A 21,532-nucleotide genomic window follows, 5' to 3' on the forward strand; every position below is an offset into this window, starting at 1 on the left:
CAAATCTCTCTCAGAGGGGCGTGGGGAGGGGCTCCTTGTTTTCATCTAAAGTAACAGACACAGAACCAGCACTTTGGAAACAGGGCTGAAACAGAGGGGATTATGGGATGCTGCAATGATCTGTTTGGTGTTTCAGCCAATCAGAGACAGGCTCTGTATATATCTGAGACCTATAATATATTGATGAAAAACAGTATAATAGGGGACCTTTAAAGTATGTCAGTGTGTGTGTTTAGTGTGAGCGTTTCACCTGCTGTCCATTGAGCAGAGCGATGACAGGGGCCAGCAGCGTCTCTATGACAGCGGTCTGGTGGAGACACTCTGCAGCGCTCTCTGTCCTCTCACACAGCATCCACAGCACCTCCATCGCCAGACAGCTGGGCGTCAGCGAGTCTAACGCACACACACACATTTAACTGAATTATACAATACATCTTGGAATATTTATATCCTTTAACCTGACACTAAACACATTGTCTGGCTAGTACACCCGACTGCATGGTCGATAACCTGGAATCAAGTTTTGGAAAGACACCCATACCAAAGCTGCTGGAGGCTTGCGGGGTGTTATATATTTAAACGTTTTTTTCTAGACGCATACAACTTTATACCTGTCATGTGAGTTTGACTTGAATTCTGGATGCATTTTTTATGTACAGTATCAATCAGATCACCGAGGACACAGGTATATTAAGACATCTATGACCAAACGTCCCACTCATATACACTTAATCAAGAACTGTACTGGTTCAAGTCCTGAACGGACCAAAGTAGAGAGTGCCAGTTCACCTCTTGGGCACTGCCTTGCTAAATCTACTTTTAAAAAAAATATATAGATAATTCTCCTCCAAAACATTTCGAAACATTCATCTCCATTGGATAGAATGCAGAAGTTCAAAATAACTAGAAATAAATCATTTAAATAAATCATTACTTTGGAAAAACATAAAAAGGCTGTGGTTAGAACATCGCAAAAGTCTCATTCTTGTTGAAAATGTTTTGTATCTCTACATAAATATTCTCCTACATTTTGTGCAATCTCTGACATTTTCATTGCATTATGTAACATCATGATACTATTCAGAATACACCCTCACAAGGGGTGCAGGTGATCGTCATCAGACTGCAGGTGAAATATTGATATGTAACTATGACTTGCTCCAAGTGACTCTCTGCTGCAGCAGCCAAAAGAGAGATGATCCTCCTCTGACAAAGTCAAGCCAGGGGACACTATCGATCACTGGCAGGGAGCGTTGCTGCAGTGTAATTCATGAGAATGAATGGGGCAATCAAGCAAGGTCATCCAGGAGACAACCAGAAAAAGTCTATGACTCGGTACAAAGTTAAGAGATAAAAGATATGGGCCTAAGGAATGCTGTTCCGCCTCATAGGGAGGGTCACTGTGTTCCTGCTGATCCCAGACTCACAATCTGCCCAAGAAAACAGGGAGGAAGTCGAAACCCTGTGACTCATTTGATCCAGCGTGAGTGTGTGTGGCCTCACCTGTGTGTGAGGGGTCACTGTGCAGGGGTTTGGGGTGTTGGTACACGATGTTAATCAGGATGACCACCAGGTCTGTCAGGCTGACTGGATCTGAAACAACATGATGAATGAGATGAATCACTCCGGTTACTCGGTGTACAGAGGGTTAGGTTTTTTTTTGGGAAGGAAATAGTTGAGTCAAGTTACTTATTGCACTGCTGGCTCATCATTTTATCTCCGGGATGAGTTTTAGTAAATGTGTGTGTTCTTTTTATTTCCAGCAAAATGATGATTAAATATTAACTTTTCAATTAGTTTCTTAAGCAAAACATTTCAAACTTCTGCTGGTTCAAAGGTCTTAAGTGTTCATATTGTTCCCTTTTCTAAGTTGTATAGCACAAGACACCTTTCACCGTGTTGAAGGAACCTTGGTACCTTAAGGGTGCTCTGAAAATATAGAAAACGTGATTAACTAAATCACGTTTAAATGTATTTAAGCTGCTTCAGTGTGTGTCTATGAGAGAGCAAAGACTCTGTTTAGTCAGAGTTATGTAATACAGTTTAATCAAAATCAATTGGCAAAATTAGGAAATAAGGATTTAACATAAAATAGAGAAAATATCCTAAAACATGTGGACATTTTATTAAAAAAAAATCTAAACTGCAATTAAAACCTGTTTAGGAACTGACACATATTTGTACATTACATGTCATTTGTTAGACGCTTTTATCCAAAGCGACTTACATACATTCAGTACTGTGGACAATCCCCACAGGAGCAATTTGGGGTGAAGTGTCTCATGGACACAACGACATGCTGACTGCAGTGGGACTCAAACTTGCTATCCCCCGATCACACTACCCACTGAGCCACAGCCTCCTCCATGACACATATGTGTGCCGAACTGATCCAGGTGCCCACTTAAAACAAAGGGCGGAGGTAAAAGGCCTCCACCCGAGGAATGTGTCACATTTCAATATAAGCTACTCTAACGTCAGAGTTAATTGCCTATGGAACAAGAGTCATGTATGGCTAAATAATTGACGAAGACCATGAGTCTGTTTTAATGGTTCACCTATGTATCATTCACGGCGTTACATAACGTTTTTAGTGATTAAGACGGGTGGAGGGATCGATGATGGGGTCAGACGGGAAAGAGGAGGGAGTGGCACCAAGAGTAAAATGATCAGACGCATTGCAACATGAGATTATCTGCTGTAAAGATAAAAAAAGGGGCAGTTTTGTTGGGGGTAATAAACTATAAAACACATGCTTTTCCATTTAACTCTGCGTCAGTCATTTGAACCATGCGTGGATTGGATGGAGGTCTTTGATTAGACATTAAAAGAATAGAGTTAGATAAGGGGATGGACATCAGTTTAGTATTTCTATAGTTAATAATGGTTAGCTTAGCACAAAGACTAAAAACAAGGGGAAATAAGGTGTACATTCCTCACTCAAAGTGTTAGATTAAATGTATTTAATCTGTACAAAAACCACAAATGTAAAAAAACAAAACGTTTTTATAAACAGATTATTTGTTGGATTTTTTCTTAAACAGATTTTTTAAAGGTCTTATCGTCTAACCCTCAACAAACTTTTCCTTTTACTACCGTACAATATTGTACCTTATAAAACGGACAAGTCAAATCAAGCAATCTGATTGGTTCTTAGCCGTGATATAATGAGCGTGGCGCAGTGGGTTGTGCGTTGGTGTTCGGATCAAGGGGGATCAGGTTCAAACCCCACTGCAGTCAGCATGTCGTTGTGTCCCTGAGACACTTCACCCCAAATTGCTCCTGTGGGGATTGACCACAGTATTGAGTATGTAAGTCGCTTTGAATAAAAGCGACTAACCAGTGACATGTAATGTAATGTAATGTAACAAAGCTTAAGATGGAAACATTTAAGGTTAACTTCGACCTCCTTACTATGGAGGAGTGGATTGAGCAGTGCCTATCTCCAGAAAAAAAAGCACCTAAACGACGACATGCAGAGCTACGTGAAGAGCAGGTAGACCAACTGGAAAAGTACCACCATTCAAAAGCTTTCTGATGCGGGTCTTGAAAGCAGAGAAATTATGACGTTAGTGGCCACAGGTCTGAAAGCTCTCTCCAGAGCTACTGGAAGCCGAATCTCGGGGAAAAAGTGGAGCAATATTCTCACCACGCCAAGCAACAGCCAGAACAACCTCAACCTATACAAGTAACCACGTAAGCCATGCTACTGATGCTGGACAGGTTTTCAGTGGCTGCACAATAAACGGCAACATACAAATAATTGTAAATAAATAGCCAAATAATCGATCAACGCCGTCTGTCTAATATGCTCGCTTGCTGTTAGTGTTGTTGCATAGCAACCACCTCGCACTATGTTTTTAGGGACTATTTTATTTTGAACATCATTATTTACTAATAAATAAAAACTATTTAAATTAGAGTGTGTATTTTTCTTTCATATTGCCACACTTTGTAACCGTTTTATAAAAGCAATAGCTCACTTCATTATATCACAGCTAAGGTTCGGTTCGGCCCGACGCGAAGCGGCCTGTCGTGAGCTATTGCTTAATTATACTGCCTTTAGTGAAGATGTCAAGCAAGAATGTAAACATTAAAACCCACATGCTTTTGATTGATCTAAAACAGTTTACAGAACAGTGTAGTTGTGTACCTTTGCGCTTCTTCACTGTGATGGGAAAGAGCTTCCTGCCGTTGGTGTAGATGAGCAGTTTCCCCAGGACACACAGCGAGTGGACGAAGAAAGCATACTCAATCTCTGTTCCCGTGTAAACACTCCTCTGGACTGAGCCTGACACATGACAGAGACAAGGGCCCACATAGTGTTGATAGTATTAAAGATGATGGAAAGAGCAAAGCTAACACTTTTTCCATCACATGGCTAATTCTTGTTTACAACTTTTTTAGGTGTTGCAAAAGACATATTTCAAATAAAAAGGGTAATAGTCTTGCACGACCAAAAGGTGCATCCACAAGAGAAAGGGTTCAACTCTGATAAGCAAAGACGTTGTTTGTGTTGATCTTATTTCAGTTACAAATGAAAATATTCATACAAAATAAAGTTATTCTATTGTAATAGTTAAACTACTTTTCATAAACCCAAGATGAATGCCCCAGCTGTGGTGGACAGAAAGTGTAAAGACATTTCATACAGCGGCAGTAATCGAGGGAGATTGACAAATGAAAAACGCCCTCAGGGCCTCCGGGGTGCAGAACATCTAAAGGAAGCTCAGTTTATTAGTTTATGAGGAGTGTATCAGTGGCGGGGAGGCAGCGTACCTCCAGTCAGCAAAGACAAGGTCAAAGTGTTCGCTCTCAAGGAGGCAGCTGCTCCAGGAGATAACTCACACACTTGCCCATCTCCAGCTATACTCACTCTTTTTAAGCATTTTACCATCAATCTATATGACTCTAAATGTTAATATTGCATATCTCTTGTATTATTTGTTACAAGACATTTGTAAGTTACTAACTGTTAAAACAAACCTACTATACAAATGCTTTTTGTGCATGTCAATGGTCTGCAGAGGCTTAATTCCCAGAGTTTCTCTCACACACACTCTCCCCCCACCTGCCTGAAACGACTCCAGTGACATCACTATGTAACACTTGCACTTTCATTGGCTAGCGCTCCGACACATTGCACGTGATACGCTAAGGGGCGGGACATCTCTAAGCAGTCGACCAATCACAATAGAGCCGTCATCAACCTCCCATGATTCCCTTCAGTCGGCTTTATCTTTTGTATCCCTGTTTTGTTTTCATTTATTTCTGTTTAATGTTTCTCTCTGCTTTCCTCTGTTGTTACAACAGCGGGAACAGCATGTGCCCGTTAACAAAAGAGAATACATAAATGATGACAGCGTAGGTAGGTACAAATACATTTAACACCCACAGGGTTCAAATGAAGCATTACTTTCTCATTAGGCGCTCTCAGTAGCTCAGCCTGAGTGTATTATATTTTGGTTTGTTTCACAGCACACATTAAATCAGCATTACTGCAAATGTGTTGATGTTAACCACAGAGTGAGAGTGGAAACTGTTATCCAGATATGCCTGAGAAAGTACATAAACCTGTTGAGGAAATCATGAGTTTATGGTCTGTTTAACTCACCGGGTTCCTGCCGCTCCGCTGACTGGGGATCAGTTTCATTTGTTACACGTTCACAGGATTCAGTGTAATGGACACACTGCTGAAGGGCTGCTACAATCTGAAGAAGAAAAAGATTTGAATGCAATGTGGTTACTGTAAACACCCGATTGGTCATGACAACTGCTAATCTCCTGCGACTCTTATTGAACCCTTTAATCAAAGTTCATTTGAATCTTAATCCTGATGCACTGGAGGGGATTTGAATGCACTGCAATGCAAGAGTAGTTTAGGCTCAGAGTGCTTGGAAGAGTTATTGACATTTACTTTAGAGAAGGTTTCAGATTCATCAGTAACCCTCTCTAGAGTCAGAGAGAGAGCACAGAGGGAGGTTTAGGATTAAACAATCAATCTTTAAATGTCAAAGTGACACTCAAATCTCTGTGCCCCTTTATATTGACCTTTACGGTTTGCAGGGTTCATACACTTTTTCACCAATGATTTTCAATGACTTTTCCATGACTTCTCAATGACCGTTAACTCATTTTCCATGACCAAAAAAAATGACCACTGAAATGGTTTATTTTAACATGGAACAGGAAAATAAGGTCTGCATATGAAACATGTAGTGCCTATCTAAAACAAATCAAATAGTAGGCTTACTAGCTTCTACACGCTAAAGCAACTGTAGTCAGGGAGGCAAACTCATCAGGTATGACAAGGATCCGAGCCCCCCGACCCCACGGAATATCGGCTTTAAAATGAGGAATAACAGATGATGTTAGCAGTCAGAACAACTAAAGCAGCAGGTAATAATAACAGAAACGCCAAAGAGTCACATCTAGTAGAAATATATAAAAGCATTTATTTTAATTGTGTCGCAGTCAGTTTATAATTTTGGCAGCACTGTTGAGCATTTTGAAAATGTATTTTCATGCCTCTGTGCAAGGCTTAGTCTTTCTATCTTTATAGCCACTGGTGTAAAGTAACTACGTTCATAAACTCAACAAGTACTATACTTGGGTACAATTTTGAGATACTTGTACTTTATTTAAGTATTTCAATGTTTTGCTACTTTGTACTTCTACTCCTCTACAGTTCAGAGGTACATGGTGTACTTCTCCTCCACTACAGTTCAGAGGTACATGGTGTACTTCTCCTCCACTACAGTTCAGAGGTACATGGTGTACTTCTACTCCTCTACAGTTCAGAGGTAAATGGTGTACTTCTCCTCCACTACAGTTCAGAGGTACATGGTGTACTTCTCCTCCACTACAGTTCAGAGGTACATGGTGTACTTCTCCTCCACTACAGTTCAGAGGTACATGGTGTACTTTTCCTCCACTACAGTTCAGAGGTACATGGTGTACTTCTACTCCTCTACAGTTCAGAGGTACATGGTGTACTTCTCCTCCACTACAGTTCAGAGGTACATGGTGTACTTCTCCTCCACTACAGTTCAGAGGTACATGGTGTACTTTTCCTCCACTACAGTTCAGAGGTAAATGGTGTACTTTTCCTCCACTACATATATTTAATCCCTTTAGTGACTTCACAGATCTGGATGAATTATGTGAAATATAACCAAGTGTTAAATCAGACTTTAGTTCCACCTGGAGTAAATCCACCAGCTACCCTGCAGTCTACAAAGTCCTTCAAACTAGCTGCACCTTTACCAGCTTTGAGAACACTTTCATGATCAATCATTATAAAACATCATATATATTATTCTGAACGGACCAATCTGCACAATGACTACTTTTACTGTCGCTACTTTCACTATATTTTGATGAGAATACTTTTCTACTTTCACTTGAGGAACATTTTGAATGCAGGACTTTTACTGTAACAGAGTATTCCTACACTCTGGTACTTCTACTTTTACTCAAGTACAAGATCTGAGTACTTCTACTTTTACTCAAGTACAAGACCTGAGTACTTCTACTTTTACTCAAGTACAAGATCTGAGTACTTCTACTTTTACTCAAGTACAAGACCTGAGTACTTCTACTTTTACTCAAGTACAAGACCTGAGTACTTCTACTTTTACTCAAGTAGAAGATCTGAGTACTTCTACATTTACTCAAGTACAAGATCTGAGTACTTTACTTTTATTAAGTACAAGATCTGAGTACTTCCACTTCTACTAAAGTACAAGATCTGAGTACTTCTACTCAAGTACAACATCTGAGTACTATACTTTTATTAAGTACAAGACCTGAGTACTTCTACTTTTACTCAAGTACAAGATCTGAGTACTTCTACTTTTACTCAAGTACAAGATCTGAGTACTTCTACTTTTACTGAAGTACAAGACCTGAGTACTTCTACTTTTACTCAAGTAGAAGATCTGAGTACTTCTACATTTACTCAAGTACAAGATCTGAGTACTTCTACTTTTACTCAAGTACAACATCTGAGTACTTCTACTTTTACTCAAGTACAAGACCTGAGTACTTCTACTTTTACTCAAGTACAAGATCTGAGTACTTCTACTTTTACTCAAGTACAAGATCTGAGTACTTCTACTTTTACTCAAGTACAACATCTGAGTACTTCTACTTTTACTCAAGTACAAGACCTGAGTACTTCTACTTTTACTCAAGTACAAGATCTGAGTACTTCTACTTTTACTCAAGTACAAGATCTGAGTACTTTACTTTTATTAAGTACAAGATCTGAGTACTTCTACTCAAGTACAACATCTGAGTACTATACTTTTATTAAGTACAAGATCTGAGTACTTCCACTTCTACTAAAGTACAAGATCTGAGTACTTCTACTAAAGTACAAGATCTGAGTACTTCTACCCGCTCTGCCGCTCTGCCGCTCTGCCGCTCTGCCGCTCTGCCGCTCTGCCGCTCTGCCGCTCTGCCGCTCTGCCGCTCTGCTCTGAACACCTGAACGGCCCGTTCTAACAGCTGTTCACCAGCGGCTCAGTCTGTGCCAGTGACTCCGCACAGTTAACGAACGCACCGTAGCTAATGTAGCACAGCATGTAACTCATCCCGGAGTAGCAGAGTTCAGCCGGCCCGACAGGCAGGAAGACTCGAGCACACAGCTCGCGCTTCATATATTAAAAAATAACCCCATACGCGTCATGATGGCACATAACAGCTCGCGACCGCAGATTATTTCGGCGATTAGATCAAATGTAAATTATATTTGACGCAACTTTAGTTACATTTCGATGACTTTTCCAAAACTTTGGGAAAAATATTGTTTTCCATAACTTTTCCAGGGCCTGGAATTTGCATTTTGAATTTCCATGACTTTTCCAGGTTTTCAATGACCGTACGAACCCTGTGTTTGGCTATGTCACACACACACACACACACACACACACACACACACACACACACACACACACACACACACACACACACACACACACACACACACACACACACACACACACACACACACACACACACACACACACACACACACACACACAGGAATGTTCTTGTATGGTTTCAGTGAAATGCAGCCAGTCTTTTGAAGAATCCACCATCTGTGTTATTCTGAATTAGGGCTGGGCGATTTTTTCGGTTTTCACGATTAATTGCATTTTTACTTTCCTACGGTTTGTGAAATGGCTAAACCGAAAAACCGCGATTTTTTTTTGGATCTGTAATCAAAAAGCTCCTCAAAAACACTATCGAAGCAGTTCCTGCCGTTGCTACGTTAGTTCAAACAGTAACAACGCACTATTTTTCTTAGCGGATGCATGTCAATTTAAATCAATACAAAACTATTTTTTAAATCAATAAAATAATTTTCTAAATCCATAAAAGCATTTCAATTAATATTGGGAGTCATGTCGTTACTTTGCTGAGAATTTGGCCATGTAATAAGCGGGATAATGTGCACATTGCACATTGCATAATGTGCCTTCATGCCGATCCCTCCGCAAAAAAAAACGGCTCGTTCGCGGGCGAGAGCCGGCTCCCGTCGTTCACTTAAATAGTTCGCGACCGACACATCACTACGACAGACGTAGCATAAAAATGTCCACGAACACAGATGAAGAAGAACTCATTCCTAAAAAAGGTACCACTTCAGTAAGTTCAGTTGTATGGAAGTGGTTCGGGTACAAGCAGTCAGACATAGAACAAACAACTGTTCTGTGTAAGGTCTGTAGAAAGACGATCGCTGCAAAACATGGGAACACAACCAACTTATTCCAGCAACTGCGACAGAGACATGCAGTGGTGGAAGCTACATGAAGCTAACTTCCCAAGACTGAGTTATCTGGCCAAGAAATATCTCTCCATTCCTGCCACAAGTGCCCCTTCGGAGAGGGTTTTCAGTACGGGGGGTAATATTGTAACATGCCAAAGAGCATGCCTCAAGCCAGAGGCAGTAGACAGGCTTGTCTTCCTCGTGAAAAACCTGTAGAAAACTTCCTAGAAAGTTAAAGGGATGTTATTTTGTTTGAGGGTATTTTTTTATTATTCATTTCATTATCATTATTTGTTGTATTTGTATCATTCAACATGATGATATTTTTAAATGATGAAACCAGTCTGAAGTGATTTTTTTGTTTGATGCCAACAGCAAGACTAACCTGGAATTCATGCATTGCAATTATTCTAATGGTTAACTTCCTGCAAGCTATAACAAACCCCAATATTACCTTTCCTGAAATCAACATCCTGTAACCTGATTTATTTTGGACATGTTTTTCTATTTCACTATTATATTAAAAACATATAACAATATATATTTTATTTTTTAAAATGTTTAACTGATGACCTATAGCCTTTATATTTTGTATTGGAACATAACAAAAACATATTTCATAAAACAGTTTTACATTTTCAAAGATATATGAGGCTTTATACTTTCTTTTAATTTTCTTTGAGATATGATTTGTTGAAATGATTGACAAAAGTGTATAATGTATATTTTTCTCACATAACTAAATATGCAACCCAAATTATTCTGGACAGTGATATTTAATAGGTTTTCTTTCCATACAGGTGCATTTGGAAATAATAGAAATGTTGAAATTGAAATGAAACCAGATGCAGTCAACATTTCTAACATCAGATTCAGTATTGGCATTTTTTTCATCCGTGAACCTTTGTTGGAAATGTGGATGATCCCAAAATAAAATGTCAAGTCCTCGCATCTTCACTCCAACCATCTGTTTTATTCTTCTTTTTACTCGCCATACTTAACTCACCACATCCAGGAGGATCCATATCATTTCAGAAAAAAATCGAGGTTTAAATAGAAAATCGTCCATTAGTTAGAAAAAATCGAGGTTTTATTTTTAGGCCAAATCGCCCAGCCCTATTCTGAATACATACAGTATCTTGGTTACAGTAAAGGTAGGAGCTAAAACAGAGATGTGGCATCTTCTCTGGGGTCTAAAGATGAAAATCAAAGAAGTCTGAATTTGAACTTTGCCGTGTTATTTTCCATACTTTTTCCTATAGCTCATGCACAGTGTTTTCTGTTTTCTTCCTGGAGCCTAAGTCTGCATTCACACCAGATCAGGCTCTGTGATTGAGTTTGTGTGGTGATGTGGGAGTGCTGCTTAATGAAAGCCTAATTTACTCAAATCGACCGATTTCTACCAAAGTAGATACTCAACTTTGGTAGAAATCTTTGAGTTTCAATTTGTAAAAAAAATGTCCATGAGACAACTGTTTTATTTAGTTTTTCCTGCACTACCTACCACTGCAACATAAACACACTGCCCACACTGCCCATTTTTGTATTAATGTAAATACTTTATTTTTTGGCCCAACTCCTGATTTGGAGCGCTCTGAAAAACTTCTCATGCTTGTTTCTTTACCGTGTTAGACGTTTGAAAGTACAAAGGAGTCAGAGAGATATTGATTTAGGAGTGGATCACTCACCAGAGACTTGTATTTTCTCTCCAGGAGTCGGAGAACTACAGTCCTGCTGTAGTATCCATGCTGAGAGATGAGGGAAACACACCAGGATAAAAGAAAGGCATCAAGATAATAAGTGACAAAGACACTACTGAGTTACAAAATAACACAGTAGTGCATCATGGTTCCTACAGCTTAAGGCAACATTAAAGACCTTTTTATGGCCATTTGCAATTTAAATGTAGGTCCAACTTTCCATGCAATTGTGATTTAAGGAATTATTTAAAAGAAATAGATGTAACCAATCAGGAAACATCCTAATCCTACTCCCTGTGTCTCAGTATGATGGATCTGTAGGAACCATGTTCATATACAAAATGCACTCTGCCTAAATCAATCAAAACTGTTTATCTCTAACACATACCATCCACTTTTTAAACCAGGTAGCTTTAACATCCAGTAAGGCCAGCAGGTGAATGGGTTCCAGGACGTTCTCTGTCCCAGGTGAACCTGAGCCATGTTCATGATGTAAAGACAGCAGAGAGAAAGTGCTCTCTATAACTTCCTCCATGTACCTTAAGTAGGGTAGAAAAGATGTACACCTTAAATCTGGACATAGGAAATAAAAAATAAGTACATTTGAACTGGGATAAACCATGTGACTACATATTAAAGGGGACCTATCATGCAAAATGCTTGTTGATGTCTTTTATACATAAACATGTGTCCCCGGTGTGTCACGCAGCGTCAGAAAATAAAACCCTCTCTCTTTTCCTCCGTACCCAAATCTCTAAAAACGGGGAACAACGGAGCTGATCCAGATTTGCGTCCGATATGACGTAATATCAGAAATGTGGACCCACGGCCCAATCAGAAACGTTGCTATCAGAAACAATGCCCGACTGTTTTGGACGTAATATGGTCGGTGTTTACATTAGCATCGCTAACACTCAGAGCTAACCTGTACTGGAGAGCATGTGTGTGAAGAAGCAGGAAATAAAAAGGAACTCACCTTGTGGTATAACCGGCAAGAGAGAAAGCCTTTGAGCTCCAAACTGTTTCAGAGATAATCCTTGATAATCCATGATATGGCGTTTCATCACGGCAGCATTTAGTTTAGACAGTAGCTGCCGGGTCCCGCATGAGCTCAGACCCCTCCTTATTTTTTATCTTTTTTTTTTTTTTAAAGCTTTATTCCCCAAATCAGCACTTTTGAAACAGGAAGTGAAAAAGAGGGATATGAGGCATGGCTAGAATGGGTGATCTGCTTGGTATTTTGAGCAAAACACTTCATAGACATGTTTTTATATATATCTGAGACCTATGCTATTGCCTAAAAATAGCATGATAGGTGCACTTTAAAGTCAAAACTCACTTCTCAGGATGGCGGATCCAAAACGTTGTCACCTCTTTTTGAAAATCATTCATCAACCGCATCTGAGGCAAGGCAGATGGAGAAAAAGCAATAATGTGTGTGTTTTGTTATACACTTGGTGTAAGATAAGAGATGCTGTACCTGTTTGAGAAGACGACTGATCTCAGGTCTGTTGATGTCGATGGTAGCTGAGCCCGTTGGAAAGCTTAGCTTATGAGACAGGAAACTTGACTCCACACTTTTAGCTGCACATCAAAAAAGGCAAAATGTACTAATTATGAACCATGCAAGATAATATTGGGGTTCAAAAACATAATGCACCATAAACAAACAATAAATTAACAATGCACATCAGCCTTTCACAATAACACATTTATTGGACGATGTATTGTTCCAAAAATAAAAGTGATAAACATTTTTTTCATTTTAAGACCATGGATAGCAAAACAATAGGAGTACATGCTTTCAAAGAGCAATGAACTTTTGATTCTTAAGCAAATTCAGACATTTAAATTGAAACGTAAAATGAATATTTCAAAAAGGAGCTTTACATATAATTTCATTTATAGATAACTTATTTAGTTGGAATGCTGTTAACAGCATTCCCACTAACTGTTCTTCTACGGACGAAAAGTTTATTATTATTCCGCCGGTATTTTGGCCCTCTTCTTCTCCCGCATTGAACATCGCAGAAACTCCGTTCAAACATCAAAACGTTCAGCTCGGTCGGGAATCGATGGCTATTACTTTTCTCATTCATAACTTTCATAATTCCAGAGATACATCCCATAATACATCAAATTTTTAACATTGAAGTCAATGGAAGAAATCTTCAGACTTCAACAAATCTTCATGCGACTTCAACTGCTAACTGTTCATTCATACTTTCACTCAGAAACCTCCTTCCAACTTTCAAATGTTACAAATCTTTCTGACATTATTCGTGTAAAACAACTTTTAAATCTGATTCTTACTTTTAGAGATATTAACATTTGTTCAGACCTTGTTTTCGAGGTTTTCTTCACATTTTAACATTAACTAGAGTGCGTGATGTCACAGCTAGAGGGTGAGAAATCTTGAAATTTGCCTTCATATATTTTTTTAAAACTGCCATAATTCCCAAACCCTACATTCCTGGGACATAATTTTTCATGATAAACGTAGGAAAACATCTCGTAGCTTGAAAAATGACAAATAATTAAGCAAAAATAATTTTAAAAAAATGCCTCTTGAGGGCATGAAGTGACAAAAACGTTCAACATTCCTCCATTAAACCCCGTTGTAATCTCAGGCAGATATTTCCTCATGGTAGCAGCCGCACACCTTTAGTTAAACTGCCAAAAAGGCCACATTATTAACCCAAAACTACACAAAAATTACACTTCAGATACTCAACTTCCTTGACATGCTTCACGTTTTGAAATTTCACAGATATCTGTTACGGTTCTTCCACAAAACGTTCACATGTAAGAGGTTTATCTCTCATTCAGAACAATGGAAACCTGTGATCTCTACAGAGCTCGTTAGCGCAACTATATAAACACCTGTGTAATGGAACACGATGATGTCATCACTCCAACTGCCATGCAGCAGACTTCAACAGTCCAGCCGTGAAGACGATTCGGGACAGTCTTGAGATTTCTCCAAATGCCGTTGCCATGGCAACACAATGCTCGCCTTGAAACACGGTTTTCTCATAGCTTCAGTGAAAATACTCCAAACAGCCCAGAACTTCACAGGTTTGATAACGATGCAGCCATCAATGCATCTAAGCGTAGTATGGGGTGTCATGAAATGCCGTTGCCATGGCGACAGACCACTCGCCATGAAACACGATGAGGCTGTAAGTCCAATGGACACGGTCCAATCGTCCCCCAATCTTCACTTGTATATCACCGGTCCATGCCTCAACAGCTCTACGCCAACTCTGAGATCTCACCATATGGCATTTCCATGGAAACGCGCATCCCTCGCCATAAAACATGATGTCGCTATAACTCCTGTGTAAATGTTCAAAAAGTGCTCAAACTTCACATGTGTGCTAACAGTCCAGCCGTGAAGACATCTACGGGACAGTTTTGAGATTTCTTCAAATGCCGTTGCCATGGCAACACAATGCTCGCCTTGAAACACGGTTTTCTCATAACTTCAGTGAAATTACTCCAAACAGCCCAAGACTTCACAGGTTTGTTAACGATGCAGCCATCAACGCATCTAAGCGTATTATGGGGTGTCATCAAATGCCGTTGCCATGGTGACAGATCATTCGCCATCAAGTTAGTTCAGAAGTTTGCAGTTCAAATATTCTGCTGCTTTTCCAAGCCTTTTTACTTTCTTTTTTTCTCTCATCACACATTCAAGCCCCCAGTGTTCATGTATCATTTCAATCTAAATTCTTCACTTTCTTCTTACACATTTCATTTCAGCATAGCAGTTTAGCGTCATCTTTTCAGCATAAAGCATTCCCACTAGCAATTTCTTCAGGAATTGCATTCTCTAGTTGATAACTGATTCTCCATTGCTCAGTTTGAACATGACGTGATGCATATACACTGCATGAATAGGACTTACCCAGACTGGTGTAGATCTCTCTGGTCACATTCAGAGGAGAGGAGGAGAAGCTTTTAGCAAAAAACTGCAGGACATTATCCTGGTGGAGATAACGGGCAGAGGCATACGTTATCAGCATACTCACAGACACAATCAATCAACTTCAGCTGAATAATCAATTATAAGAAGATATCATTAGATTCAATTGTACAAGATTATCACAAAGTAGTTCCAGCTTCTACTGATTGGCTCTGAATCAGTGTGGACAACATGGTTATCTTGTAACAAATCAGGTGTGACAGGATTGCTTGTTAGACGATTCGCATCATGTTTTCTGTGTTTGTTATCATTAATTATAACGTCTGAAATTGTTCATAACAACGACATGATTCATATTGATTATGTTGTAACTGAATTAAGTGTGAATGTGTAGGAGAGGCTCAGGACTCACGCTCAGGTCGGGGTCGGTCAGAGCGTCACAGAGGTTCCTGCGCAGGCTGCTCCAGCTCTCACAGATCAGCACGTCAGAGGGGGGGGGCTCCGCACAGAACCTGAAGAGCTTCCCAACGCACCTACACACACACACACACACACACACACACACACACACACACACACACACACAAGGCAAGGCAAGGCAAGGCAAGTTTATTTATATAGCACTTTCCAACACAAGGCAATTCAAAGTGCTTTACAAAAAATGAAAGAGATTAAGAAAATGGCATTTAAAATCAGTCATTAAAAAGAAAAGCTAATAAAATAAACATTAAAAGAAAAAATACATGGATAAAAGTTACAGTGCAGTCTAAGATATGAATAGTTCAATTAAAAGCAGCGACAAAAAGAAAAGTCTTCAGCCTGGATTTAAAAGTATTCAGAGTTGCAGCGGACCTGCAGGTTTCTGGGAGTTTGTTCCAGATATTTGGAGCATAATAACTGAACGCTGCTTCTCCATGTTTAGTTCTGACTCTGGGGACAGAAAGCTGACCAGTCCCTGAAGACCTGAGAGATCTGGATGGTTCATAATTTAGCAGGAGGTCAGAAATGTATTTTGGGCCTAAACCATTCAGTGCTTTATAAACCAGCAGCAGTATTTTGAAATCTATTCTTTGACACACAGGAAGCCAGTGTAAAGACTTCAGAACAGGAGTGATGTGATCCACTTTCTTAGTGTTAGTGAGGACTCGAGCAGCGGCGTTCTGAATTAGCTGCAGCTTCCTAATAGATTTTTTAGTGAGACCTGTGAAGACACCATTGCAGTAGTCCAGTCTACTGAAGATAAAAGCATGGACAAGTTTTTCCAAATCCTGCTGTGACATTAGTCTTTTAATCCTAGATATATTCTTTAGGTGATAGTAGGCTGATTTAGTAACAGTTTTAATGTGACTGTTGAAACTCAGGTCAGAGTCCATGACTACACCTAGATTTCTGGCTTTATCTGTTGTTTTGAACATTGCAGACTGAAGCTCAGCGCTAACTTTTATACGTTCTGCCTTGGCTCCAAAAACCATTACCTCAGTTTTATCTTTGTTTAATTGGAGAAAGTTCTGACACATCCAGTCATTGATTTGTTCAATGCACTTACTCAGTGTTTGAATTGGAGCATAGTCTCCTGGTGAAATTGTTACGTAAATGTGTGTGTCATCTGCATAGCTATGGTAACTTATTTTGTTGTTCTTCATTATCTGAGCCAGTGGTAGCATGTAGATGTTAAAGAGAAGAGGCCCCAAGATGGAGCCTTGAGGAACCCCACATGTCATATTTGTCAACTCAGATGTGTATTTACCTATAGAAACAAAGTTGTTTCTGTCCTTTAAGTAGGATTCAAACCAATTCAGAACTGTTTCCGAAAGTCCCACCCAGTTCTCCAGTCGGTCTAGTAATATGCTGTGGTCAACAGTGTCAAACGCAGCACTGAGATCTAATAATACTAACACTGAAGTTCTGCCACTGTCTGTGTTTAAGTGGATGTCATTAAAGACCTTTACAAGAGCAGTCTCAGTGCTGTGGTTTGGACGAAAGCCTGACTGGAACACATCAAAACAGTTATTTAAATGCAGGAAATTACTCAACTGTTGAAAAACAACTTTTTCAATGATTTTACCTAGAAATGGGAGGTTTGATATGGGCCTGTAATTGTTCATTACTGAAGCATCTAGATTATTCTTTTTTAAGAGCGGTTTAATGACTGCAGTTTTCAGGGCCTGTGGAAAAATACCTGAGTGAAGAGATTTGTTTACTATATGAAGTAGATCTGAGGCCATGCAAGGCAAAACATCTTTGAAAAATCCTGTTGGAATAATATCAAGGCAGCAGGAGGAGGATTTCAGAAGTTGAATAATGTCCTCTAGGTTTTTATAATTAATCTGATGGAATTGTGTCATGATGTCTGAATTGATGTTAAGTGGAGATAGGGACAACACATTTGCTGTTCCTGATGCAGAGGCACTGACTGCTTGTCTGATTTTCTGAATTTTGTCAGTGAAAAAGGCAAAATCATTGCACGCCCTGGTGGATAGAAATTCAGAGGCTACTGACACTGGGGGGTTAGTTAGTCTGTCGACGGTAGCAAACAAGGCACGTGCGTTGTTTTTGTTTTTGGTAATGATGTCAGAGAAGAACGATTGTCGTGCGTTTTTCAATTCCAAATTATAAAGGCCAAGTCTCTCTTTATAGATTTCAAAGTGAACCTGGAGATTTGTTTTTCGCCACCTGCGTTCAGCTTTTCGACATTCTCTTTTTTCTGTTTTCACGCTCATGGCCTTTCTCCATGGAGATATTTTCTTGCCAGACACTTCCTTTACCTTAGTTGGAGCAATGGCATCTATAACATTTTTAATTTTTGAATTCAAATGATCTACTAGCTCATTTACTGAGATGTTGGCAGGGGCAAGTGTGGAAGAGAAATTCTGAGTAAACATTTCCCTAGTATTTTCAGTTAAATATCGCTTTGTGGTTACCTCTTTTTGAACATTTTTGTGAACAGAAATAGAGCTCTCAAAGAAAACACAGGAATGGTCAGAGAGTGCAACATCAGTCACCACAACCTTAGAGATCACACACATCACTTCACCTGGAATTGTCTGGTATTCAAACGGCTTTGTCAAAGTCAACTTTATTGTCAATCTTTCAGTTTGTGTGTACAGACAGAGTGATACAAATATGTATATACGTATACACAATCAAAAGACACATTCATACATATGCACACATTAAGACATAAATAAAAGCACAACAATCAATATATAACAAAATAACAGTCACTTCAATGTCTTTGAGAATGTATATTAGTGCAAGACTGTCCATAGCAGCAGAAAAAAAGTGTCTGGTGCTGGCTTTGAGTGTCTGAGTGTGTGGGGAGTGGGGGCAGGGGGGAGTGGGGGCAGGGGAGAGAGGGGGGAGAGTTCAGCCTCCTGATCACTGAGAACAAAGTGCTTTATAAATATTGTGTATTATTGTTATTTATATTCATATTTCTACACTTTATGGCTTGTGACCCCTCCAAACAAAGTCAAGTTTCTTTATCATAACCGGTTGCTTATGTCTACACCTCTAATAATTCAGACTTCTCAATTCAAACTTTTCTTATTCAAGTCTGCTTTTTTCATTTTTAGATGCCTGAAGAAGTATATTATTTTGTATTTCAGTAGATCATTTGAAAACACCAGAGGAATGTCATAAAATACCATGTAACAATAAACCAAATTTCCCGCAAATCAATTTTTTAACCACTTGTTTGGATCCAACCCCCGGGTTTCAAATGAATCTATTGCCAAACATGACTCAACAGCCGCTTTCACACCAAGTACTTTGCCGTACTTAGTTCCCAGCGCTTAGTTCCCAGCACTTAGTGCCCCCATGGAACTAAGTACAGATCGCGCTCACACCGGAATAAGTTCCCTGAGGGAAGATTACGCAAATGAAGCCGCTGACGCCACTTCGTCTTCTTCTGCTTTGGGTTTACTGGCAGGCCGCAAACAACTTCACGGCGTATACTGCACCCGAAGTCCCCGGCCCGAAGTCTCCAGTAGAAGCTGCAGCCTGAAGCCTTCCGAGTAAATCCAGAACGCCGACACCTCCTCATCTCCACCGCTCCCATGTTTTCTTTTGTGTTGCCATAAGTTAGTCTCTCTACGTTTCTGCACTGGGCTAATGCTAATGCTAATAATGCTAATGCGAGCAAATAAAATGGCGGCTTTACAAAACTTTTCAGAGTTTTACGGGCCGTGGTTTGCAATTCGCCCAGCCAATCAGAAATTGGTAAAAGTTCTCATGAACCAAGTTCTCTTTTTTGTGTGAACGCAAAATCCCAGGAACTATCGGAACTAAACGGGAAAAGTACTCCGGTGTGAAAAAAGCGCCTATAGTGTATTTGTGTAAGCAGGCCTTTGTACCTCTTTTGGTCGGCTGGAGTCAAGTTGTTCAGCCAAAACTTGAAGCTGCTCTTGTCTGATGAAAGCATAACTCTAGAGAGGAGAATGGAGACAAAGCACAAAGCAATTATGATCCATCATAAAGTAAAATAATAAGAGATATGATGCAATATTGAAACTTTATATTGGCCTTAAGACTTTTCTTTTTGCCGCTGCTTTTAATTTAACTATTCATATCTTAAACTGCACTGTAACTTTTATTCATGTATTTTTTCTTTTAATGTTTATTTTATTATCTTTGCTTTTTAATGACTGTTTTTAAATGCCTTTTTCTTAATGTCTTTCATTTTTTTAAAGCACTTTGAATTGCCTTGCCTTTATATGAATCATTCAGTAATAAAAAAGGCAATAAATACATTTAATTGACATGTGCTCCGTCTGACCTGGTTGAAGGAGGAGTCGCTGTCGGAGCAGTTGTCGGTGTACTGGCTGTTGGCCTGGCTGTGCTGCTGCTCTCTGTGCATCTCCTCCTTCCTCATCTGGTCCTCCTCAAATTTGTTGATTAAAGACTCCACCACCATGATCATGGTGTTTTTTAGAGTCTGCATCATCTGCTGGTACCTGCCAAAAAGAGAAACGTTCCTCATTTCAGGATTTACAATATTAGCACAATAATGACTTATAAACTGACTCCACAATTAATACGTCATGATCAGAAGGAGAGGAGAGAGGAAGCAAAGCTCAGAGACTCAGCGCCACTCACTCTGCTGAGTCTCTGCTCTTCCGGGTGATAGCATGAATCAGGGTGTCGTGACCTGAGCCTATTGCATGTTGTCCATCTCCTCTGGTCAGGTAATTGGTCTCTTCTTCCACCACAGTCCCCAGAGAGCTCTCCACATACTGACGGAGATACTTGACTAACTCATAACTGAAGAAGAATAATAACAGAGTCAGAGCTACTGTTCAAATTGAAATAGCATATATTACTTTTAAATCTGACCATGAAGTATATTCTATACTATCTGACTCTTGTGGCCTTACTTGTGGAAGTTCTTGTCAGTCTCTTCCAGGTGGAGGAGGATCTCTTCAGCACATTCGGTGGACGGAGCTCCAGAGATCCTGTCGTTGATGCTTCTCAGAAGCTGCTTCAGCAGGGACTGCAGCTCCGCTTCGTCTTCAGCCGACAACTGAGACATCTCTACTGTTGCTCCTTTGAGGGACAGAGTAGAGTGATTGGTTTCATCGGCCCTCAATGTGAAAATGTATGAGGGTGAAGAGCCAGTTCCCTGTGTATTGCTACCCAGGGTTTGGCAGACAGGAGGAAAGGAGGAAAGTATTTGAGTTGGTTTTCTTTAAAGATATATATTACTGTTTAACTACCTGTAAATAAGATGCATAGATAGAGGGGAAAAAACACTCATTAGTACACAGATTAGTAAAGTAATGAATGTGCATAACCATAGTTAAGGTCCTTTGCAAACGAAAATGTACTTTTTCTAAATTGATGTTATCATTTCTTTTCTTGTGCTTTTACTTGTGTAAGCCATTTGAGTGGTGTTAGGTATGGAAGTTGATCTATCTGGGTATGAAATATGCTATCTAAATAAAAAGGAATCAGTTTCAATGCTCAGCACACAGGGGTAAAATTCTCATATGTTATGGGTCATGCATTTCAGAAACAAGTGTCAATCAGTTCATCACTGACAGGTGTATCACTGTCATCACTGACTGGTCCAGATAGTTTAAATAACGTGTTTTCATTGTCACTAGATAGCTGTTTGCACGCCACAATACA

At 39.6% G+C, this 21,532-nt stretch overlaps 1 protein-coding gene across 1 annotated transcript in view; it reads right to left on the reverse strand.

Moving 5' to 3' along the window:
- Positions 1–21,532, reverse strand: part of tbc1d32 (TBC1 domain family, member 32) — a 101,679-nt gene that overhangs the window by 79,791 nt on the left and 356 nt on the right. Inside the window, 15 exon segments of the mRNA XM_034217130.1 lie at positions 251–393; positions 1,504–1,593; positions 4,154–4,291; positions 5,615–5,711; positions 11,464–11,523; positions 11,864–12,014; positions 12,815–12,876; positions 12,956–13,059; positions 15,386–15,464; positions 15,816–15,899; positions 15,901–15,936; positions 19,759–19,830; positions 20,181–20,358; positions 20,501–20,665; positions 20,779–20,947. Of these exon segments, the coding sequence (XP_034073021.1) occupies positions 251–393; positions 1,504–1,593; positions 4,154–4,291; positions 5,615–5,711; positions 11,464–11,523; positions 11,864–12,014; positions 12,815–12,876; positions 12,956–13,059; positions 15,386–15,464; positions 15,816–15,899; positions 15,901–15,936; positions 19,759–19,830; positions 20,181–20,358; positions 20,501–20,665; positions 20,779–20,933 (1,614 nt within the window). The 5' untranslated portion in view covers positions 20,934–20,947.

The sequence above is a fragment of the Gymnodraco acuticeps genome, unplaced genomic scaffold (genome assembly GCF_902827175.1).
Source record: "Gymnodraco acuticeps unplaced genomic scaffold, fGymAcu1.1, whole genome shotgun sequence".
NCBI lineage: Eukaryota > Metazoa > Chordata > Actinopteri > Perciformes > Bathydraconidae > Gymnodraco > Gymnodraco acuticeps.